At 43.8% G+C, this 24,918-nt stretch overlaps 1 protein-coding gene across 17 annotated transcripts in view; it reads right to left on the reverse strand.

Annotated features, from left to right (window-relative positions):
- Positions 1-11,318: 11,318 nt before the first annotated feature.
- Positions 11,319-24,918, reverse strand: part of tle3b (TLE family member 3, transcriptional corepressor b) — a 29,651-nt gene continuing 16,051 nt past the window's right edge. For 10 of the 17 annotated variants that reach the window (XM_069705658.1, XM_069705654.1, XM_069705651.1 and 7 more), the window contains 14 exons: positions 24,258-24,463; positions 23,559-23,616; positions 20,489-20,611; positions 19,652-19,702; positions 19,083-19,238; positions 17,756-17,891; positions 17,196-17,368; positions 16,472-16,548; positions 16,111-16,360; positions 14,927-15,174; positions 14,571-14,718; positions 14,242-14,392; positions 12,558-12,634; positions 11,319-11,651 (listed from right to left, as the gene is read on the reverse strand). In XM_069705658.1, coding sequence (XP_069561759.1) covers positions 11,544-11,651; positions 12,558-12,634; positions 14,242-14,392; positions 14,571-14,718; positions 14,927-15,174; positions 16,111-16,360; positions 16,472-16,548; positions 17,196-17,368; positions 17,756-17,891; positions 19,083-19,238; positions 19,652-19,702; positions 20,489-20,611; positions 23,559-23,616; positions 24,258-24,463 — 1,962 coding nt within the window. In that variant the 3' untranslated portion in view covers positions 11,319-11,543. The remainder of the gene's footprint in view (positions 11,652-12,557; positions 12,635-14,241; positions 14,393-14,570; positions 14,719-14,926; positions 15,175-16,110; positions 16,361-16,471; positions 16,549-17,195; positions 17,369-17,755; positions 17,892-19,082; positions 19,239-19,651; positions 19,703-20,488; positions 20,612-23,558; positions 23,617-24,257; positions 24,464-24,918) is intronic. The other 7 variants (XM_069705661.1, XM_069705660.1, XM_069705656.1 and 4 more) reach the window with 2 other exon arrangements.

Consider the following 24,918-nt stretch of genomic DNA (forward strand, 5'->3'; position numbering starts at 1 on the left):
CAGCATAGCATCGGTGGTTTGCAGCTGAGTCTTCAGCCAATCAGATGAAGGTTAACAAGTGAAAAGACAGAGTGTTGTTCTGTGCTGGAAAAGTTGTTGTTTGCATTGGGTCGAGTGTGAGTTGAAGATCCTTTAGAAAGTGTTTAAGGTGTTTTTTTTGGGTTTTTTTGTATTTAGTTTTTTTGAGTAAGCCCAGGGTGGAAGTTTAAATCAGCTGGTGGTGTTAACAGTGATGAGGGCATTACAGTGGACTGTTGTGGTGAAGATATACGCGGGTGGAGGAAAAGGTTTAGAGACTGCTTCTGTTGAGCACGAATGGTGCTTCTTAACTTGATCTACTTCAGCACCTGAGTTACAGACGTTTTTGTGAGTGCTGGTCCGGGGACATCTGGGAAACTTGAACCGAGAGCGCACAATAAGAGTTTGTGTCAAAGTCAGACAATCTGTAACGCAGACCTTTGGAGGTGTTTGGAGTGATGGGATATGACTGAAAAAAGTGCATCACGTCAGTAGCGCAACCAGATGGGTTTTCTTCAAAATTTGCAAGGCTGTGCGCCATGAATTAATCCCACCGGCTCCCTGTGGCTTTTTTTCTGCTCCATAAAAATGTGACACAAAATTGAATCTGGCCTCTCTGCTTCAGTACCTACAAAGGTTACAGCTAACCTGAAGCTCAGCAGGCACGGGACAGACGGGCTCTGACGGTTATCTGATAAAAAAAAAAAAAAAAAAAAAAACCTTCATCTTCAGTACGTCTGCAGAAGTTTTGTGTAAAACTGTCTCCTCACAGCTCATCACCTCCAAACAGCTACAGTGTTTGTGTGTTCACTCTTGCGCTTCAGTTTGTGTTTTCAGTCACGACTTAACACGTCGGTGAATTGTAACGTGTAATTTGTCAAATTAAGCATGTCAGTGCATATTCAACCTGTTGGATAACCGAGCAAGTAGCGATGAGCTGAGGTAAAGCTATTTCTAATTATGCATACCAAGAATACCACTGAGGCTCATGGTGGTTTTAATACTTTTAGGAAAAAAAATATTCAATTAAGAATACCAGCATTAGTCTTCAGTGACAGAGTTGGCTGATTATTTGATTAATCTCGCTGACTAAATCCTGTTTTCGAAGCAGTATTGCTTTCGGTGTGGTCTTGTGTCCGCTGCTTTGAATTTCTGTTGGTTTGGAGTCTCCCTCCTCCGTTCGGCTGCCACACTCAGCTCCACACTGAATGGCCAGTTTTCCCTTTCGCCTCTCGCTTTGCATAAAGGCCATTGAAATCCCAGGAACAGGCTCACACTCATTTGCCTGTCACATTAACTTGGCACCTCACTTTCCTCTGGCCCTTTAACCACTGTGACCCACCCAAACAAATGACCTGTTCATACAGCACAAAGCTCCCCTCCTTCTCTGTCAGCCTTCCGGCCTCGTTTCACTTCTCTTCTAACCTCCTGTAACCTTCCCTTCCTCCCCTTTTTCCTTTGTTTTCTCTTAACAGTTAGTTACTTCAGCACTTCACTTAAAGCCAATTAATTATGGGATACCCCCCCACCTCCCGAAACAGCTATTATCCTTTATTTATAACTGTCCAGTGTAGTTTTTATAATTAGTAACCACGCTTTATTTTTCTTTTCTTTCTCAGCTTCTACATTTACAGAAATACAACTTTCTTTGAAGAACTGTTAATGTGTACTGCTTGAGTTCATAAACCTGCTCTTTATAGTCTTGTAGTGTAAGTATGTGTAAGAGCACACATGCAGCAGAGTAAAAACGAACAAAGCACAACAACGACAAGGAAAAGAAACATCCAGTTAATACAAGTAAAGCTGTCCTTAATGGGTTTAATGTGTGACTGACACGCTAAAGAAATGTTGAGCACAGGTGCAGACTGAGGAAGCTTGTGTGTGTGTGTGTGTGTGTGTGTGTGTGTGTGTGTGTGTGTGTGTGTGTGTGTGTGTGTGTGTGTGTGTGTGTGTGTGTGTGTGTGTGTGTGTGTGTGTGTGTGTGTGTGTGTGTGTGTGTGTGTGTGTGTGTGTGTGTGTGTGTTTGTCTGTCTGTTGTGTGTTAAAGTCTGAGTTTTCTGAGATATCACAGAGGCCAAGTAAGGACAAGCAGCCACTGTGCTCTGTGGCGCTCTTTGCCTCACACACACACACACACACACACACACACACACACACACACACACACACACACACACACACACACACACACACACACACACACACACACACACACACACACACACACACACACACTGCTGTACTGATTAATTGTAGTGATTATGAAGGGTCAGGGTGTTCACCTGAAGGCAGTGGGCAGCTGACGATCTGTGAGATCCTCCACAGTCTCAGATTTCATCAAGAAAATCCCCAAAAGACCAACGTGTTTGTCCGTTCGTTTGTGTTCCACATAATTGGAGTCAATATAGCGTTAATCGTCATCTTCAAGCTTTATGAACAAACACTGTGAACACCTGTGTCTGCCTCCTCTCGTTAGTCAATATAAACATTCTCCAAAACTAAGTACACGTTCTGTGTACATATCCTCAGGCTCAGTCAGAGGGATATAATGGATCACTGATTGCTGAGAGCAGGTGTGTGAAGACTGATATTAAATTTGATCTTTGGACTTTAGACCTTATTGAGGTATTTTCTTTAAATAAATTCTTATTGTAAATGTATCACCTTACCAAACATTTTGCCTGCCAACCAGAATATAGTCTCATTTTTGGTCTCCTGATTTCTAACCCTGCTAAATGATTTTAATCAGTATTTCTGGAATGAGGTATTGCACACCTAACAAACAAATAATAACAGCAGAAATGGTGTTGTGCTATTTGTTTATGTCCCAGAGCACTCCTGTGGCACACGTGCATGAGCAGTTAAGTTGTGTCTACTTAGCTGTTTCACAATAAAAGGCCTGTAAAAGGTTTCTGTCTATTGAAACATCAGAGGTCTGTTCATTTGAAAAGGTTACAGGAAGTGTTGCATTTTAAACAATAGTATAATGCAGTAACTTTAACAGGGCAAACAGGAACGGAGAGAACAGAAAGAACTTTAACCATTTTAACATCAACGTTAAAAAGTAACATAAAGCTGCAAATTAGCAGGTTAATAATCGGTGGGTTTCTCAGCAACCATTTGAAGTTATAGAGTAATCTGATCAAAAATTAAGATGAATAATGCTGCTTATAATAATGTGAAATGAACAGTGATTTTTAGTAAAGTATCCATGCTATGGTTTACTGTATGGAGCAGTCTGTCTCCGAGTAACACTTTTGGCCTGTGATCCTAATTATCTCTGAGGACCTCCTCGTTACAGCTCCAACTGATGGAGGAGGAAGGAAGGAAGTTTGTAATCATGTTCAATTAGTGCTCCTTCACATTTTATCTGAGCCGTTCCACTGTGCTAATGACTTATTTGTACCAATTATTTGCTTTGCTGAGCTTGTTAACCCCTGTGTTCACCTTGGTGGTTAAAGCGATTGCTTTCTACAGGTCCCGTGGAATAAAGAGCTGATTTCTCTGGTGTTAATGTGTGTCTGTGAGCCTCCGTTCTGGAGTCTGTCACCATATATCGCTTACCAAACGTATTTTAAACTGTAACTGTACACTCCAGACCTCATTACTCAACACTGTGTCTCAACTGCTTGTCTGGAGAAGACAGCAGTTGGAGCTCTGATATGACTGATGCAGACCAGGTTTTGGAAGAATTATGGACTAAAGGTTTGATGAATATTTTAATGCACTTCAGTGAACATCAGTTTTGAACTTGACCTGCGTTTGTTAAATCACTTGATGCTGAGTGATTGTTGATAAGCAGTTGGTTGATTTGCTTTTCTTTGCTATTAGTCCGATATCTTGCCTGAAGTGACGTCCATTAGAGGTTGTGGCCACACGTGGACTTTGTATGTCTTAGTTTTGAAAAGATTAGCGAAATATGGATCTTTTATAACCACAGGTGGGATATAAACTGAAAGAGTTTGAAAAAAGCAGTGAGTCTCTGGCTAACCTGTGCTTCAGCAGACAGATATTGAGCCATTTAAGACATTATTTCTTGCTTTTGGGCTTCAGTTATGCATTATGAAATGCATCTCTCTCCATCTTGCTCTCTCTCACAACCTTACAAAGCACACTGTATTTTTTTTCTCTTGCTGCAATCACATCAATAGAAATCCCCATCCATTAACTAATTGCCCCCCCCCCCCCAAAAAAAAAAGCAGCAGCCAAACAAAGTTATCTTTGTTTCATTTAAAGAGGGAGCTATCCGTCGCACATTATGGGCTGATGTTAATGAGAAAAATAATGCCAAGGGACCAAATTATGATCATCAGACATTAACAGATGAATACTAATTAAAACTGCAAGCAGTGATATGCGGGCCCTCGCATAATGCACGTTGGGGAGCCAGCGGGTCGGGGCATACTTCAAAAAATAAAACAAAATTCATACAATAGCATGTCGTTCAGAATATAACAAAAAGTCATACTATAGCATGTCTTCCAAAATATGAAAAAAAAGTCATACTATAGTATGTCGTCTGAAATATGAAAAAAAAGTCATACAAGAGCATGTCATCCAAATTATGAATAAAAGGTCATACTATAGCAAGTCCAAAATATCAAAAAAGTCATACTATAGCACGTCGTCCAACATATAACAAAAAAAAGTCATACTATAGCATGTCATCCAAATTATGAAAAAAAGTCATACTATAGCACGTCGTCCAAAATATCAAAGAAAATAGTCATATAGTCATAGTGATCTGAAATATGAAAAAAAAGTATTACAAAATATCTAAAAAGGCATACTATAGTATGTTGTCGAAATCATGTAAAAAAAAAAGTCATACTATAGTATGTTGACTTAAATATGATAAAAAAAAGTACATTGTCCAAAATTTGGATGAGCAGAACCAGTTGCAATGTTTTAGCTTGCAGTTATAATTTTCTTGTTCTCGTTCCTTATTTATTTATTTATTTAAATTGCCTTTTTTGGTGGCTTTAACATACTCAAAAACTGATGAAAGATGGTGCCACACTTATGTGCAAAGTTTCATGAGGTTTGGAGCATCCCTGGACCTTAAACATCAACTTCCTGTGTCACGGCGAAACATCAAACTTTGCCGCATCGCGCTGGCGACGCCCTTTCACAAAAAAGCACGGGCTTCTCAATATATCATCATCAATGTCTTAAGGCTATATTCACCCGATTTAATGTCGATGTGATCAACCAGTTCTACGAAGCACGTGAAAGTATGAAAAATTTAATTTCCTGTTGCCAGCAGGTGGCGCTATGACCATGACCGATTATTACCATACAGATGTCTTCAGGGCGTGACTGTTATCAAATATGTAAAGTTTGGAAAAGGTCAGTCCAGATTTACAACAATTTGTAGTTTCATGGCGAGACACTCAAAATGTCTGCCCCGCCACGGGCACACCTTTCGATCAAAACAAATTCTTTTGATAACTTTTCATCTCCCAGGTGTTAAGATAGGACAGAAAAAAAGTCAGGGTGGTATGTCAAAGCCTATAGGAGGAGTTTATTAAAAAAAAAAAAAAACACTTGTGAATCGCAAAAAATGGAGACTATATTCAAAATGGCGGACTTCCTGTTAAGTTGAGGTCATGATGCCAAGAGACTTTTTGGTAGATCTCTGTGTAGGTAGGTTAGGTTAGGTTAGGTAGTTACTTTATTAATCCCCGAGGGGAAATTTTTTTGTAGGTGAAACTAGGAGCTGGGGCTGCAGTTTAGGGGGCGCCAGCGAGCCATATAATCACAGTGGACCCTCCCGCCCCATGTCGATACCATGGTTACACCCTTCATCTCAGTGCTACCAGTTGTGCTCAGAAACCGTATCAGTTCAGCTTTATGATCATCCGTAAAGAACATCTTAACACCATGTTTTAGCTTTGAGAGAATCGTCACAAATAAAGAAATAGATCCAAAGTCAGAGGCACACTTCTGCCTTCTCGTGACAACGGCCCTTAATGTGGAGGCAGAGTCAACGACCTTTCACTGACAGGATTAAAAAAAGAAAGAAGAAGGTAAATAAACCCTGTTCCAGTGAACGATATGGACTGAGATCGGGATCAGACTATGATTGACTGAGTCTGGACTTTGATTTGGTGTAGGTTCATTTTTAAGAAGCCGTCGTTTCTAATGACTTTCTACTCGAGTATTTGCTTTTTTAGATTTGACAGAGCTGTGTCAGCACTTTGTGACTTCACAGAAAACTGAACATGAAAAGCTTCACAAAGACTGTAACTATTACAGATCGAATAAACTGCACTATACTGTGAGATTTATGTTACTCTGGCCTCTCTCTGCACTGGATATCAATGCAATGCTCACACAGTTGATATTCAGTATACATTCAGGTTACCTTACTGCAGGAACTGTTTTGTTTTGTTCTTTACATGAAAAGCTTTTAAAATCCACCTTCAGTCCCTCCCGGACGAAAAATCTTCAAAAATCTGGTTTAAGTATTGTTTTTGCCCGTCTGTGTGATCAAAGATCAAGGGAAAGGAAAGCGCTTTTCTAACAGTAAAAGGATTGAATTATATATAACAATATGAAAACTCAAAACACACACACACACACACACACACACCACACACACACACATCTAATTTCAGATGCTGATCCTGAGTGGGCTCTTGTGTCCTGCAGAGACTGATGAAAGCTTCTCATCTTAAGGACAGGTCAGAGGATGGAGCGAGGCCTGAATGTTTTCAAAGGGACCCAAATGACCTCTGGAGGCTGAAGCACCGGCACTCTCTGCCTCTACACAATCTCCCTTTAATCTCTCCCTGCTCTCCACAAACACTTGGTTATCCAGTGAGTGAGAGACAAAAAGGAGAGAGAGCCTCTTGTTTTTTTATCTGTTGTCTCAAACACAGATTTTTTTTTTTTTTCCTTCAGGCTCCTCGGTTCAGACCAATCGATGTACTCACCGGAGCTGCCACCGCAGAGAAACAGCCGCCGAGATACAGAAGAGAAAGCCGAGGAAACGATGGGATGAGGACAGGGAGGCGGTGAAAGTGGAAGATGAAAACATAAAAGGTTGTCTGCGTGAGAAAAGAGAGATGGAAGACGAGAGAAAAGGCTCATCATTTTGCTCTCCATTTCATCTCGCTGTGCTATAAAAGAGAGATGAAATCAGAAGGCTGTCAGGTAAAGGGGAGTAAAAACCTTTGGCTCCCCGCTGAAATGGACCGAGGAGAGAAATGGAGAGGAGAGAGGCAGAGCGACCCGCATCAGTTCTCCTTCGCAGGAAAAGCTCTCGACTGTCAAGAGAACAAAAAAACACCTCGAATCAGGACTTCACAGGCGGAGACTTTCAAAGCCGTTAGACGCCTCCGCCGCAGCACTGTCAGCTTTTCCCAGAGATTGGGAGGGGGGGGTTGGGGGGTTATGAATTGAGTGGAATGGCTCTCATGGAAAAATTTTTTAGAGGATCTGACTCAATTTGATTGGTGACCCAAGGACATCACGCCCCGCCCACCTTTAACAGAAACCTCACTGCACCGCAGGCCCCCAAAACGTACCACTTTTGGAGCCGAATATCTAATTAATGATGGGATTTTTTTTTTTTTTTTTTAGATTAACCACCAGAAAACTAATAATTAGGAGGGACCTGAGCGAATAACTCAATACTGATGTCTGGAAAAAAAATATTCACTCTCTGTATTTCATGAGAGAATTTTAATGGGAGTTTAAGGAGCCGGAGCCTATTTGGAGCCAACACCTAGTGGCCTTCAGTGGTATTGCAGTTTAAGGCTCTTCCGCTTTGCCTTGATTTTTTCAGACCCGGAACTCTGGTTTAACACAGCAAGTTTACTGGACTAAATACTGATTGCAAACAGAGAGCGCAATCATATTCCCCCTCCCCCAAAAGCACGAAGAAATGATAATGTCATGACATCATCACCATCAGACGGAGTTACACACCATCATCTTCAGTTCCTCGAGTCTGTGATTTATGGCAAGGTATCTGAGCAAAATATGTTGATGTAAGCATTCCTAGCTCAGCCATATGCACAGAGCCTCCAGCCCACACACTTCACCAAAATCACTTCACCCCAACCCCACCCCTCCACCCCACACACACACACACACACACACACACACCCGCCCCCTTTCACACATGCACAGTCAGAAATCACAGCCTTACAGCCAGCACCCCCACAAAAGTGAAAATGAATGTACTCACCACCTGCGGTGGGAGCAGAAGAAGCGAGTGGGAGGGGAGAGAAGGAAAAGACACGGCAAGTGTTCGTGGCACTGAGTCAGTACAACAGGCTTCACTGACATGAATAGATAGTTTATCATGAGTGATCTTCTGCACCTGACCAGCAGAAAGAGTCACAAGTTTCACAGTCATACGCCGGTTGGTTTTGTACTATTCTCATTTGCGAGACGTTATCTACAAATCCTCTCCGACATCACAACGAAGCCTCCGACTCTCCCAAAGTAGCCCGTCTTTTTCTTAGGCGTGCGTGGGGGAGTGTGTGAAATGTGAGTGCGAGTGAATGTCTCTCTGCCGGTTCTGTGAGTCCAGTGAAGCAACAGCGTAGTCACTCGCTGAGCCTGTGTGTGTGCGTGTGCGTGTGTGTGTGTGTGTGTGTGTGTGTGTGTGTGCGTGTGTGTGAGATGCCACGCTGAGTGTCTCTTCCCTCCCACCATTACTTCTGTCAGCAGGCCAGAAACCACAAACCATCGTGTCTGGAAACAAAGCCATTAAGTCACAACAACCGTCTCGGCCTCCTCCACACCCTTTACTTCAGATTAGACGTCCTCGCTCCGTCACACTCCTCTTGTTTCATATCTGTGCGTGTGTGTGTGTGTGTGTGTGTGTGTGTGTGTGTGTGTGTTGACAAATATATTTGTGTATAAGAAGATATAACCTTCATGGGAAAGTATTCCAAGTTATATCCAGTGATCAAAATCAGCACCCGGGTTACACGCCTTCTTGGGACTGCTGGTATTGGCGCATTTGCATGAGCACACATCCAAGTTTAGTGTCGAATTTGTTTGGTTTTGTTTTGTTTGGGGGGGGGGAACAGAAATAAGTTGCAGTCAAATCCGGAGTAGGAGTGGCGGGGAGCGACAATTGGCGTCGTCCTGGACCCGCGGTGCAGTGCGGCCATGCTGGAGAACCGAAGAGCCACCACGCCACAGTTCAGGTTCATTTGCAACGTGGTGTTTTTCCCTCAGAACGACACACCAGATCTCGGCGTTGACAGTCTGACCCCGGAGGGAAGAATTCACGGTGCACAACCCTGCAAATGTCAAAGGAAACCAACCCAGTTGCACCATTTGCCTGAAGCCTTCTTCATTGTTGGACAGTGAAGTTCTGCCCCGCATGACATCATCACCATCAGACAGGGTTACACAGGGTCATCTTCAGTTTCTCGAGTCTGGGATTTATGTGAAGGTATCTGGACAAAATATGCCAATGTATGCATTCCTAGCTCAGCAAAAGTACTTTGAAACAACTTCAATTTTTTTTTTGGGGGGGGGGATTATTCTTATTCAGTTAACGGTTTTTCTTTCTGTAAATTAATTTCCCAACATCCTGGTCTAAATGTTGTTACGTAGCTTTCTCCACAGACAGAATATTATAACTGATTGTTATTATTTTTTTTTATTTTTTTTTTTATCCCATAGAAGTAGCCAGAAGTAAATCAAATAATAATAATTAAAAAAAAATCATGGAATCTGCTTATAAAACTTCCACCTGTATTTTTTTTTTCATTTTCAGAAATATATTAATTCACTTGATGAGCGATAATAAGGTAATAAACTGTCCCACAAAAATTCAAGTGTGTAAAAACCAAAAAAAAAAGTAAAAGCCTTCTGCTTTTTTTTTTTTTGATTATTTTTTTTTGGAGAACTTAAAAATTCTATGAAGTGACAACAAATCTCCAGAAAGTCACTGGTCTTTGTCAGGAAATAACCTGCAGTCTAGAAACCACAACACAAGATAGCCAACGTAGCTGTTGTTAAAACACCAGGTCGGGATGGTTCCAGCTTTAAAAAAAAAAACAAAAAACAAATTGAACATTTTTGTGATGTGCTTCTCACATCGTGTATGTCAGCACGCAGCATCAGATGAAACATCAGTCAGGTCCAACACCAGGACATTCTAGAAAAACAGTTTTATTGATTTATTAACAACTGTACATTTCTTTTCAGTGCTGACAGCATTTGCTACATACTTTGGTGTGATTCCGAAGGACTGGTGCGTTTCGCCCCCTTTTTCCATTTTCTCGTAGGGAAACGCCGAGAGGAGCGCAGTGTACGAACCAGAATTATTCACCGTCGCCTCAAAAGACGTGATTTGAGCATTTCCGTTTACATTTAAGCGTCATTCCCGCCTTCCTCACGAGCTCTTTCAGGCACTGAACACTAGTGTGAAGATCTGAGCAGTGAATCGGGTCAAATGTCTGTCCGCCTCCCGTCAAACATATTCCAGGAACATCGATAAGATACAAAGGGCAGAGCGATTCCAACAGCACAGATTGGACTGTTTGAGTCTGTAGCCAACAAATCAATGGAGCAATTCAACATCCATATTACGTCAAAAGCACTTTGTTATTCAGTTCGTGCCCGTTGCAGTGCTTCTGCTGCCAACTGAGGTCCAAGGATTCGGCTAAACTGAAACGTTCCCGATCTCCTGTAATCTAACAAGGTAAAACAAACAGGGAGAAAGATAGCACAGACAGACCAGTACACTTAGTACACTTTTAAAAAGGTTGTTTTTATATATAGGAATTAAATTTACATCCATTTCTTTTCCTGAACCGTGGCATCCCCGCTCGATCCCACAGCGGTCCGAACCAGCCGAGGCTCCGTGTTACAGATCAGACCACGTTCTCATGGTCCGGTAAGAGCACTGTGACAAAAGGCCATTTTTAAAATTTCCACAAATTGTCCCGAGTCTCGTGCTCCTCTGTTTTTTGAGTTTTGAAAAGATCAGCTCGCAGAATGTGCTTTAGGAAAATCAAAGAGTAAAATTGTTAAAAAGTTCTAATCTACGTTCTGATCTCCCACTCGAATATCATGGTCGTAAGAGAGAGTGGGCCAAAAAAAAAAAAAAAAAAAAGAATCATCACAAGTACACCCAGGACATGAAAATATATATATTTTTATAATATATATAAAATGTCTTATTTAATCCGATATGTACACTTTGCACAAGACGCCGCCTGGGGAACGAGTTCCTCAGAAATGAAGCGCCGCTTCACCGGGTTACACCCAAATACCCCCCCTCCCCCCCCCCCAAAAAAAGAGGTCACAAAAATGATGCAACCAAAAAAAAAAATAAACCCTCCACAACAAAAGGACAAAAAAAAAAAAAAATCCTTTCCAGTACAAGCATCCTGAGGCCGTCAGCGCCTCTTGATTTCCACGAAGAAAAAAAAAAGTTAGAGAAAAGTGTAACTCTCCTCGACCTGTCGTAGTCCACAGATGGTTGTTCGGGGAGAAGCAGTCCGAGTCTCAGTAGAAGTGCTGAAGCCGAGCGGGAGCCTCTCCTCTTAGTAGATGACCTCGTACACGGTGGCCTTCTTGTCACCGGATCCTGTCACGATGTATTTGTCGTCTGCCGAGATGTCGCAGCTCAGGACGGAGGACGACTCCTTGGACTGCGGGAGCAAACATGAAGACAGGTCACCACTGAATGTCCCCTTCAGGTTAGAACGAGTTGGTTTGTCATTAAACTGAACAGTTTCTGCCGCGTTAAAACGGAGGTAAAGAGCGTCTGTAACTCAGGGTTATTACTTCATAAATCACGTCTCACATCTTTAACAGCCTCAGCAGTGGAGCGGTTGATGTTGTTGTGAGCATGAAACTGGAGCTCAGACTGTAAACTGAGCATGCTAAGAAAAATAAACATTCAAATAAATGTTAGAAAACCTAACGATTCGGGTAAATATTTTCTCCATTTTTTTTTTTTTTGGGGGGGGGGGGGTGTTTTCAGCCTTTGTTTGTTTCAAACCCCAAAAGATATTCTGTTTACGATCGTAGAAAAACAAAGAAACGGGAGGCTGCAACTGGAGAATGCATGACATTTACAAACTTCAATAAGGTTAAAAAATTATTATTCCTGTTGTGCCATTCAGCCCTGTTTGAGAATGTGTTGTTGGATGACTAAAAAACAAAAACAAAATGTTTCCATGACGATGCTTTTATCTTTACACATCTCCCTGGTCTGATCGACCTGCAGAGTCAGGAGTTTCGTCGCAGCTCAGTCAAATCAAAACACCGGTAATCTGCATCTCGCAAAACAGGAGTTAGTGTCTCCTTCCTGCCTGCAGCTGCTTAGTTCACATGATTACACCTGAGCGAGCTCCGAAAAGCCAGGAAATGGAAGTGAGATCATTGTGTCGCATATAATTATGACGGTGTTGTATTAGACTCGGGAGAATAATGACAAACACAAGTGTATTTTATTATATAAAAGGAAAGCATCTCATGCTCAGGTTATGCAAATGGAAAAAGTTGTTTGGCTCCTTCCAGTGTGATTGTGTGTTTGTGCGTCTCCTGGTTACCTGGAATATGCTGGCGCCGTAAGGAGTCCTCCATGCGTTCAGCAGGTTGTCCTTCCCTGTGCTCACAAACCATTTACCTGCAAACACAGAAAACACGTCCGACCTCACAACGTGCGACTCCGCAACAACCTCGTCGACGGCCGTTAAGGCCCGATGGAGGAGAATACCATTACATCAACAATCCTAAAATGCACATAACGAAGGAGCCTCACACCACTTCGTCTCAGATAATTATTCAAATCACCCTCTGATTAATTACCCAACTGACTAGTCGGCTAATGATTTAATTAGTGACAGCAAGAGCTCTGAAGCAGCGAGCGCCATTTGAATGAAGCCGTTCTGTGGTGGCGGAGATACGAGACACTGCTGTGGGGGATCTTCCGAGGCCAAATGAATACTGACATTTCTGGTGGTGGTGGTGGTGGTGGGGTGGGGTGGTGGGTGGGTGGGGGGGGGTGAGGCGATTGTAAAAGCTCATTTGTCTCAGCCTTTAACTTGAGACCAGCTGCTCCTACAGGCACCACGATCTCAACTAAACAGCTCTGACAAATCTCACAGCTCCCTTGTTAATGCACGCCGCCTTTACTATGTGAACAGGAGACTGATTCAGTCTGTGCTTTAAATACTTACTGCGAGTCTTACAAATAAGCTGCACTCGTTAGTTCAGATAAAAATGTTCCAGAGCAAAAATAGCATTCTGAATCATTTCTGCAGCCTTAGAAATGGTCGTTTCCTCGTCTGTTAGCGGAGTGCATTTTAGCCATCGCGGCCCACCGGCAGCAGAAGCTGCCAAACACTGACGCTACAGCGAGACTGCAGAAATCTGGCCATCAGACAGCGAGCGTGGATGTGATTTCTAGCCTGAGTCCCTGTCAGGACCAGAGTAAAAGAACCGGGAAAAAAAAATCCATGTTCAGCACATTTAGCAGCAGAGCAGTCGTCAGGAGTCCAAATTGTCCCGACAGAAACCCACAAACCTACAAAACTACAGACGAGCCACAGACCGACTCTAAAAACTCCGCATTTTATTTATATAACTGCTCAGTTGTGCCAATTTTCTTGCTCCTTTATCATATCTGCTGTTTCAAAGCTGCTTTCAGGTTTTTAATTCCAGTGAATGATACTAAAAAATGTGGAGGTAAATAAATATATGAAGACCATATACATATATATACATATATATGAACACCAGACTTTATCTCCTTATTGATAAGCATGTTTAAGAAAGTGGCTACAAAAACCATTAGAATAACTTTACATACTGTTAATCTAATTAATGGTTACATTAAGACTGAGAAAGTCTTTTTTAATAAACTGTCTCTGTGGCATCTTTCATCCTCCTCTCTGTCTTCCTCCTTCAGCTGCTAATATGCTCTACAGCTACTGATGGTAGAAGCTGAGTAGGGGCCGGTCCGCCTCAGTCTCAAAGTCTACTAAAATGCAACTTGGATATAATAAATCGTAATAAATCATCCTCCGACGACCATAAATAAAAACATCAAATTTAATGGCAGAGTTGCTGCAGGCCAGCCTACCGGACGGCGGTATCCCTAACAAGGCAAAGACAGAACATTTTATCCACTGAAAATGAAACTTTGTCATCCCCCTCTCTTGCTATGGAGACGTGTCTTCATTGTCCGTAGGTCTGTTTGAGTTTACACATTAAAGTGAGCCCGTAACTCACCACAGTAGGCGAACTTGAGCGAGAGCACGCAGCTCTCGTGCAGGTGCAGCTGGTACTTGTCCGGCTTGGTGTGGTGAAGCACCTCCACGTTACTGCTCTCCATCCCCACAGCCAGCCATTCACCGGTGGGACAGTAGCCCAACGAGAAGATCTGCAACACGAAGGCAACGACCGTTTTACAACCGCGAGTCACCCGAAGGACGCCCGAGGGCGTTCATCTGTGTGACACTAACTCATGAAGCACGATCATTAAGTCATAAAAAAGTAGCTGCTGCATCTGGAGTGAAAGAGATGAATGGAGGGATTCGCTTTCTGCTTTCTCTCTTGACCTGTGAGGTAAAGTCGTGTTGCTGGAGCTGCCGTCCCTCCCTCAGATCCCAAGAGCGGACAGTGTTGTCGAGCCCTCCGGTCCACAGCTTGGTCCCGTCGTGGGAGATGTCGATGCAGCTGGCTCCGTCTGTGTGGCCCTGGAACTGCCTGGATCGACACAACACACCAAACTTCTGGTGAGCAACAGAAGAGGAAAAAGCCTCCCACCTCCGGCTATAAGGCTTGTTGTGTTGGTTTAAAAAAAAAAAAAAAAAAAAAGTGCTTTGTATTAACGAATGCTTTTAGAAAACATCCGTCAGTGCGCCTAAAGTTCCCCATACTGTTAAAAGCGCATCCCCGGGGCCGAAGCACTGACCTGACGAGGGTCTGGTTATGGAGGTCCCACACGGCGATGTTTCCATCGGAGCAGCAGGAGAAGCAGACCTTGGCATCGGGGCTGATGGCCAGAGCGTAGCAGGCTGGAGCGGAGGAAGTGAGCTCGGCTTTGATGCGGGGCGTCTGTGAGGCCAGGTCCCAGATGGTCAGCGTGCTGGCCTCGCCACCCACTATTAGGGTGCGGCCATCAGGCAGCAGCTTGCAGGAGCGGATGTAATTGTCCCTGTTCTGGAGTGGAAACAAAGGCGGGGTCTGGTCACAGTCTTGATGACTGGATGTAATTTGTGTGTAATTGTTTGTAAACATGAAACATCGACGCGAACGGGACGATTGGAGCATCAGAAGAAACTCGGTTGGAATTCTGTCGAGTGACAAAGATCATCAATGTGCTTCAGTGTCTTCATTTTAAGACCTTCTCTACTTAAACCCCAAGAGGAGCTTTCCTTTGACAAGTGAAGTTTTTCGACCGAGACCGAGTCTCATATTACAGTGAAGATGTGGGTGTCAGCTTTAACAAGAGCTGCAGAGAGAGAGAGAGAGAGCAGCGAGGGGCTGCAGCTGCTGGCCAGGCTCCAAGAGAGCAGGAAGACAGAGATCAATAGCACTGTGGAAGCTCTTGGTCGAATTAAAACAGCACCCTGATGTCTTTATAAGACCCAATTGCACTCTGGACGCACCTTAAGGGTGTTGGAGGCCGTATGAGCCATGAGCATGAAGCCACAGTATCAAAATGAGAAACGGGAGGCAGTTGCGAGGAAGTAATGAGCTGGGTAATGGCAGACAGGGTTGGCCAATCAGAACATCATTACTCAGCGGGCTTCTTTTTTTTTTTTTCTCCCTCTCTGAGGATTATTTCAGCACAGCAGTGAGACACTTTGCTGAATTATTCACATCTCTGTCTGTTGGGATCTGAGGGAAAGCTACAATGGGATGTGGAGTCAGGCTACATTTGATGCTCAAGAAAAACTGCTAATGAAGGAGACCAATCACGGAGACCTCGTGAAACACGGGTACATATGTCTCTGCTCTGCTTGGAAGCCTTGAAACATTTACAGTAATGAAACACCTGTAAATCACCCGAGCGGAAACATTTCACGTTTTTCCTCTTCTGATGATTTGTAACAAACAACAACAACAACAACAACAACAGCAGCAGCTAGTTACCAGGCAGTCCAGTTGGGACACTGGGCTCTTGCTGCCTGGTTGGCTGATGTCCCAGATTTTGACACAACCCTTGCCACCGGTGTAGACGTGACGTGTGGGGTTGCTGATGGTGACGGCGCACACCACCTCCCCGTGGCTCAGAGTGTTGATCTGGCGAGCGTGGCGCGGGATGCCCGGGCCTATCAGTGCATCTGGAGGGAAGGGCACGGGCTGCATCTGACCATCTGCACTTACGTGAAAAGAATAAGCTCTGCAGAGGACAGAGGGAGGGGAAACACGGTCAGCCCCGAGCCGAGAAGTCGATGCGATCTGTTGTTAGTTAAAACACAAACACTCATTGAATCGAAACACGAATACGCACGGTTTTCCTCCAGAAATGGAAGTGAGGCTGGCTGGCAGACCGGGAGCTCTCATGTGAGGGTGAGGGTCAAACCCCGCCTGCGTGAGCAGAAAGACGCAACAGTTAACAAACAACCCACAAAGATAAATTAGACTAAGCTAATATTCAAATTGCAGCCTAGGCCCGTCTTTAGGTGCTTTACGCCTGGAGGAACCCTCGTACCGTCGTTTCCAGGCAAATCCCTTGAAAGGCACAGATTGAGCTTCATTGCATACAGAGAAGCTTTACACAAGTCTACAACATCCCACTTGCTAATGCTAATGAAAGCCTGGGAGATTTTCAAACATGGAGATGCATTTTGGGGGCCAGCCTTTTTTTTTTTTTTTTTTTTCTCTTAAAGCCTTTAGAATGCTAACTAACTAACATCAAAGTAAAGGAGCAGGGTTGTTTTTGTACTTTCTCATTATGAGCACACAACAAGCTGCAGCCAGCCAAGCAGAAATATTCAGACCGAGTTATGGAAATACACGATGAATGCTTAAGTTTCCCCGTCATCTCGCAAACAGACTTCATCACCTACAGCGGCGGAGGATAATTCATACAGAGGCTGGTGAGGGCTCGTTGTATCAAACTGGTGGATGTGGAATAATTAATGGGTTTAAGTGTAGGATATCATTAATCATTCACATGTGGGATGACTCCCCGTTTTGACTGATAAATTCTGTATAGAAGCTGGAATAGTTACAATTGGTGAGCGTCCATAGGCGGCAGCAGCTGCAGCGCTCATCTGTGGTGAAATGAGACCTGGATAGACGCCCGGGCTGGTCAGGGATCCGTTCATCTCATGATGGCCCATCATGGCGAACGGGCTGGCATAAGATCCCGCAATGGACAGAGGTGTACGCAGGGCTGGGGCAGCTGAAGGAGAGACAATACTTCTTTACTTCATTTAGTCATGACAACCAGAGCAGGGCTGCAGTTATTTTTTTTTATTAGAAAGTACACTAATTAAGCTTGTGGTGACACTGTTTCGTTAACTATTATTTCCATAGCAAAAATGAACTTTCAATCTCAAGATTAATTATTGTTAATGTCTTGATTAATTAGCCGTTCCATTAAATTTCATACGATAGTATAAAATGCACATCACAATTTCTGAAAGCCCAAATTGATGTCTTCAGCATGTTTATTCTGTCAAAAACCTACAAATATTTATCATCACGTGACACAGAAAAGTAGCACCAGAGAATGTTTGCTATTTTTACTTGGACTTGAACAAATAAAAGAATAGCTGCTGGTTATTACCTAATGCCTCCATGCCGGGTGGTTTGCCCATCGTTAGAGGTCGTAGTCCCGGAGTGGTGCTGGTTCCTGGTGTCGGCGCCTCGTTCCTCGGTGTGGGAGTGTTGGACTTCAGGCTCGGTGTGGACGACTTGTCATTCTAAAACAGAGACACTCTTTAACCTCGGGCTGCTTTGCATCCTCTTAGTGAAAGTACCAAGTTCAATTACACACACACACACACACACACACACACGAAACAGTGTCTAAACCAGAGTTCAAATCCCCAAGTGAGTCAAAAAATACCCCCACCGGCAGGGAAATCCAGAGTGACAATCTGAGTGGACGACTCGAGGTAATCCAATCTAACACTGACACTTCATTATAGCCGTGTGTTCGTGTGTGTGTGTGTGTGTGTGTGTGTGTGTGTGTGTGTGTGTGTGTGTGTGTGTGTGTGTGTGTGTGTGTGTTCGTGTGTGTGTTCGTGTTTGTGTGTTTGTTCGTGTGTGTGTGTCTGTTCGTGTGTGTGCGTGTGTGTGCGTTCGTGTGTGTGTCTGTTTGTGTGTGTGTGTGTGTGTGTGTGTGTGTGTGTGTGTGTGTGTGTGTGTGTGTGTGTGTGTGTGTGTGTGTGTGTGTGTGTGTGTGTGTGTGTGTGTGTGTGTGTTCGTGTGGAGGGCCATAAACCTTTGCTTAGAAGTCAGGCTTGTTAGGAGTGGCTAGACAGGCAAGATGGTGGCCCAAACACTTCTCTCATAATTAATCCATCTCCTGACTTCACAGATCGAGTTAAGAGAGGTGGAGGTTTAGCCTAGTGACACACACTAATGAGGGACGGAGAGAAGCTGGGTGTCATTATAGGTGGAGGGAAATGATGTGGATTATACATCCATCCTAATCCTAAGTGAAATGGTTTATGTAAAACTAACATTGCAGCCTAGTTAGTGAGCGCTTCAGTATTAAGAGAAAAAGGGGCGACGGAAAGGGAAAAGATTAGATGAAGTAAAAAAAAAAAAAAAGATGAGACAGCAGTTCCCTGGCTGCCGTGTCTCTGGGTTATTTACAGCCTCAGGCAGAGGGAGAAATGACCATTTATTGGGTAAGCCATTAAGAAGATTGAGAGGACTGAGCCATAGGGTTTGATTTCCTGAGAGTGCATCCACCCTCTGCCCCCTCAAGCCTCACATAGCAGCTAACTGCTAAGCCTGCGTATTAGTCTTTCACACAGACACCCACTTCACTTGACAAACGCCCTTTAGTCTGTCAGTTCAGGCTTCACCCCCCCCCTCCCCGTCACTGTAACCTCCTTATTTCATCCTCTCTCCAGCCTTGCAGTGCGTCCCCACACACTCACATGGGCGTGGTCCTTTGCTTTGGAGGACGGCGTGCTGCCCGAGGAGGCGACGGAGGCGGGGCTGTTGGGGGCAGCATCCTTCTTCAGGCCTCGTGATTTATCCAGGCCGTTTTCTGGAGGAGAGTGAGCGGGGCTGACTCGAGGGGTGGCCGGATCCTACAGAGTTAAACGAGACAGACAGACAGACAGCAAGACTGAGCAAACAGACCCGAGGAAAGCCACTGGCATGTACATGTAGGTCAAACAAACTGGAGCCTCATGAGCAAACACAGATAAATATACTCATGCATGCCCGTACTCTCCCTCACACACATGCACGCACTTTTCATTCACCTGTCACACCCTTTTCTCTTTGTATTCTTTGTCTTACTTTCTGCATGAATGGCGAAGGAGATACAGAAAGTAAACACACACTCGCAGCACACACAACCAATATTATGACAGCCTTTTTGGCAACATCGTGAAAGGTGTTGAGGCTTCAACAGACAAAAGAGGGCTGTGTTTAGTTTCTGTGCGGCCGTCACACTGAAGAATGTGGCCGAGCAGCTCAGTTTTAAACTCAGTCTTACCTCATTAGAAACATCAACCACCAAGTCGTCACTCTTGTCTCCGTCACTGTCCTGAAATAAAGGAGGAACAGGTTTAGTTTACCACTGACAGAGGTGACATTATAGTCAACATAAACCAGTACAGTCCAGGTTTTTGACCATATCACACCACATGTATGGACTACAATTAAATCAACTGTGGGAACTGGTTATCATTTGCTCCATGTAAATAGCAACTGGAACTATGTAAGCATGTATTTTACAGGTCCATTAATTCTTAATGATTACAATTTATTGAATGTTTCTTGCAAAGAAATGTGTAACTTTGCATTTACAAATAAAATAGAGACTTATTTTGGCTAGTTGTTGATATACATTTCCCCGATAGCTATATTTTGTATTTACTGTATTGTAGTCTCATTTGGATCCTAGATAAACTGCATGCATTTCTGCATATTCAGTTGATGTACTGTGCACTGATTAAAAAAATTCAAGGATAAATTATCTTTGCATTTAATGGGAATTGATTAACTGGAGTGTCGCAGGTGAGCACTGTCTCTATTTCACCTAAAATGTGGGGACAACTTTCCCGGACACTGGACACAAAACTGTGGTGGGTACAAAGTGAACCGAAAGATTTTAAACCGGTTGTTAATCATTTCCGGACACATTTGGGTTGGTTACATTAACTGGTGTTCTGCAGAGTAACATTTTTCAAGAGTGGCCTGATCTAGTCAACACTGAGTTAATCAAAGTTCAAATTAAGCTCAGGTCCACACCAACAGCAAGAGTAGGAGGGCCGTAAACTGATAAATGTGAACGCTAGAAATAAAGAGACCCATAACCGCAAACACTTACATATCTGCTCATGCTGTCTTTGTCATCCACTTTGCGTTTCTTGGAGTCGAGGCTGTAGTCTGAAGAGCCGCGGTGCTTCTCGCTCGCTGCCCGCAGGCTGTCTGACGGTGACACAGAGTTATTCTGCCAAAAACAACATGCAGACAGTCCACATCATTCTCCAGTTCCCCCCAGAGTCTGCTATACATTTGACTCTTAGCATCCTCCATCTGTCAATCAATATATTGTACGATATACAGAACCATGTAGGGCTATGCTTCAACTCCTATGATTATTACTTCCATTTGCATCGTGTCGAATTGTGGCTTCAGCAAATATAATGTAAACATTGAGTTCAAGTTGCTCCATCGTCACCCATCTTGACATGACATGAAACAACAAACCTTATGTAACTCTTGCAAATAAAAAAGAATTGTCTGTTGGGTCGGGTGAATGATGTAAAGTAAACTCTGTTCTGACAGAATATGCCCTTCAGTCAAGTGAGTATTTTGGGGATTAAATGCAGCTTGTGACAAACCTTCAGAAACTAGAAGAGCCAGAAACTACCAAATGATGCATTTACATCCAGACATGACTCTGGAGCCTTTTCCTTTTGTCAGAACAGTGACAATATTGACTGTAAAGCTCAATGCACAATGCTCCTGGACTGATTTGGGATAGAACGGGCAGAAGAGGATTCTGGGACAGGCTTAGCCCTGCTGCTGCAGCCAAAGCAACGGAGCAAGGAGGAAACAGACGAGGCAGCTGAGCAAACCCACAAAACCCCACTGGAAGACAAACGCACTAACTGGCAAACACAGGGATTTATAAAGCAGACTGAGTAGAGGTGGAAAGAAAATGTGAAACACACACACACACACACACACACACACACACACACACACACACACACACACACACACACACACACACACACACACACACACACACACACACACGCATGCACCCACATATGTAATCCTCTTGTAGATCTCAGTATGGCCTGGTCAGAGACACGCTTTGAACAAGATTAACTATTAAACCAAAAACGGGTTGGATTCCTGACACTTTCTGTCTGTGACTCGCAAGTAAACGCAAATAAAAACAAAAGTCACAAGAATCTCACAATAATTAACTAAAACCCATGTTAATGAATGCTGCTCGTTTGTGTGCGTGTGTGTTTGTGTGCTGTGGCAGGTCAGTGACCAAACAGTAGAAAAAGTCAGACGGCAAAGTTCATGAAAATCAACCACATAAAAAAAAAGAAAAAAAAAGAGGAAGGAAAGAAAGAAAGAGGCCATTGAGGGAACCTGGACATGAGAGCAATGTGAAGAGACAAAGAGAGTGTTGCCAGCAGAGAAAAGAGCCATGAAAGAGGCAGAGTGAGAAAATGAGGGGAAAAAAGAAGAAGAAAGACAAGAGAGCAAAACAGGAAAGGAACTTGGCAAGCAATGAGAGCGTAGCAGTGTGGCAATGAGTTCTCCCCACTAGTGGGAATGCCCTGACAGGCTGGCACTCTCTCAGAAGCTGCAAACGGGGCTTTTGTACTCTGGGCACTGGTGTGGTGGGGTGGCACTGCCAAACAGGCTGAAGAAGGGGAGGGGGGGGACACACACACACACACACACACACTATCAGGAAACTCAAAAAAAAAATCCCAGAAAGACATAGTGAAAGAGGAAGGAGTAAGATGTCTGACATTTTGGCTGCCAGCGATGGGAGAGAAAGAAGAGCAGTATAGAAAAGGGATGACACTAAAAAAAAGACCTCCTGAGCAGAGACTGGAGACTCACTAGAAAAAAACACTGTGGTTGAGCAGTTAATGGCACACACTTACACCACCCCCTTCACAAAGTGCCCCTTCCTTGGCCACCACACAAAGAGTCCGCTTTTTCCTGACTTGTTTTAGCTAGCCCTGCAGCTTTCTGCCTCCTCCTCACGTCAAAATATGGAAATTTGTTCAGTGTCCCTGTTGTGGAAAATAGTTTTAGTCTGGCTTGGATTGAAGATGCTGTGTGACAGACAAAAATCTCCTACAGTATTACAGCCTGTCTGTGTATCCGAGTCTGACTCCTTTCAAGGATTGCTTAGTCTCAATAACCCCCGCAGCACTTGCCTTCAAGTCTGGTATCCGATGCCCTGAGACAACAGGACAGGAAGACTCTGTCTGTGTGTGTGTGTGTGTGTGTGTGTGTGTGTGTGTGTGTGTGTGTGTGTGTGTGTGTGTGTGTGTGTGTGTGTGTGTGTGTGTGTGTGTGTGTGTGTGTGTGTGTGTGTGTGTGTGTGTGTGTGTGTGTGTGTGTGTGTGTGTGTGTGTGTGTGTGTGTTGCACTATAAAAGAGAGGGAGAGGAGGGTGGCTGGCAGATCAGGTAAGGTGGTATTGGCAGCCACTTGTCACCACATGAGAAGGGGGGAAGAGTTTTGGTTCCTTCAGACATGAGTGGGTCCATTCAGGATGGCCAGTCAATGGGAACTCAATCTGGCCGAGCAGATCCAACAGAGCGTTCCGCTCCAGCTAACTGAGAGCTTTAAGCCAGTCCAATAAACAAGGACTTTAACATGAGAAGGAAGGGGAAGATAGGGACAGTGAGGGACAGACGGGGAGAGAAAACAGTGATGGAAAGGAGTAAATGACTGAGATAAGAGGACAGAGCATAAAATTAAAGTATATGCAAAAGGAAAAGGGGAAATGTAGATAAAAGGGGATGAAAAGGAGTCAGGTGCTGGACACATGCAACAGTAAATCCTCTAAAGTGGTTAAGGGGGGAAGAGAAGGAAAGTCAAAGTCGCTTTTAATTGTGCTGAAATTAAAGGAGGTAGCAGACTGCTAATCCTCATCCAGTGATTGGAGTCAATTTCCACCTTGATTTCATGGCACTGGCTTATTCGGTCAGACGTCACTATTTGATTTCGGTCAGCTTATACTCCCCCAGAGTACAAAAATGTGTGTGTTCTTACACAGAGAGCATGAATTCCTATTGAACAGTGGGTTTAGCTCTATGTAAAGTACACCTAATCACCAAACACTGAGCTAGAGACCGACAAAGTCAAGAGACACACAGGAGACGGAGAGCTGGAGAGTCAACGTACCGTGCTCGACTCGCGTTCTTTCAGAGGAATGACCAGAGGCGAGTGAAAAGATGAGGGTCCAGGAGGGAGAAAAGCAAAACACAAATTAGTATGGGTGTCACCGCTCAGCACTACAATCAAACTGCGGTAATAAAATTACTATTATGCTAAAGCATGCTCTCATGTCAGCAACTCGCAGAATTGTATTTGGTTCCACTTACTTACAAGGTACAATTTAGAGAGACCATTTATAGCTTTATTAATGCTTAATAAATCATTTATTGATGCTTTATAAAGCAGTTATTACACACTACTTAGGACATTGAGGTAATACAGTTCTATTAAGATCAACATCAAGATCAAGATTTATATTAGATCAACATTACCAGCCGCATCGCTGATAAATGGCTCATTTGCCAACAAACATGAAAACAGGTTTATTCTGTACACCAAGCAGTCGTGTTCAAACTTCTACCAACTCTCTCTCCTCTTTTCTAATGTTAGTATAAACTACTTTCATGTCAAAATACATCACGAGAACATTATACTAGCACTTCTACAAATATTTTCTCACACAGTGGTTCTGTACATTTAAAAATGTGCGTTGACGCGTTGCTACGGTGAATATATTTGGCCGGTATAACGTCTTCTTGGCAGGCACAATTACCCCTTCAGCGGTATTAAGCTGCAGGCAGTGTGTGTGGCGGGCTGTGCTCCTCACCTCGGTGCTCCAGGTCGTGGTGGTTCTTCTCATCCTTTACAGGCAGGTGGGCCTGGCTGCCAAGAGCGCCCAGAGCCAGCAGGCCGGAGCCAGCGCCTGTCACAGGGGGGATGCCGGGCGGCTGCAGGCCTGAAGGGTGAGGGGGCAGCTGGACCGGGGGGCCGTGGGCAGCGTGAGAGAGGTGCTGAGCCTGAAGCTGCTGCTGCTGTAAACAAACGCAGAGAGACAGGAGACAAGACAGAGGACAAGTGGGTCGGCTGGGAAGTGAATCCATGAATGACCGCACTGTACTTGTGCAGTAGAGCTGGCTCAAACAACATTTAGTTCAAGGCCAAACCGTTTATGCATAATAGCAGACTGACAGTCACTGCCAACATGCTGATCCAGCTCATTCACTGTCTGATGGAATAAAAACAGACTGTTCATGGCTGTAGATGTTCAGTAAACATATCATCTGGTTCAGAGTGTTGGATCAATCTGTGTAATAGATTAATTCCCAAAACATTGCTGTATATATTACATTAGGTCTTTGGCGTTTAGCTATGCGTTATTATAGACTATGTGTGGCATCATGAGGCGGCAATTTCTTGTTGTTGACTCCTCATATTATGTCCAGACCATTAAAAGAACCTTTTAAATACAATTGTACTAAGACGGCAA

The sequence above is a fragment of the Brachyistius frenatus genome, unplaced genomic scaffold (genome assembly GCF_029030835.1).
Source record: "Brachyistius frenatus isolate BFR_SWC_R1_liver_20210118 unplaced genomic scaffold, ASM2903083v1 Contig_58, whole genome shotgun sequence".
NCBI lineage: Eukaryota > Metazoa > Chordata > Actinopteri > Embiotocidae > Brachyistius > Brachyistius frenatus.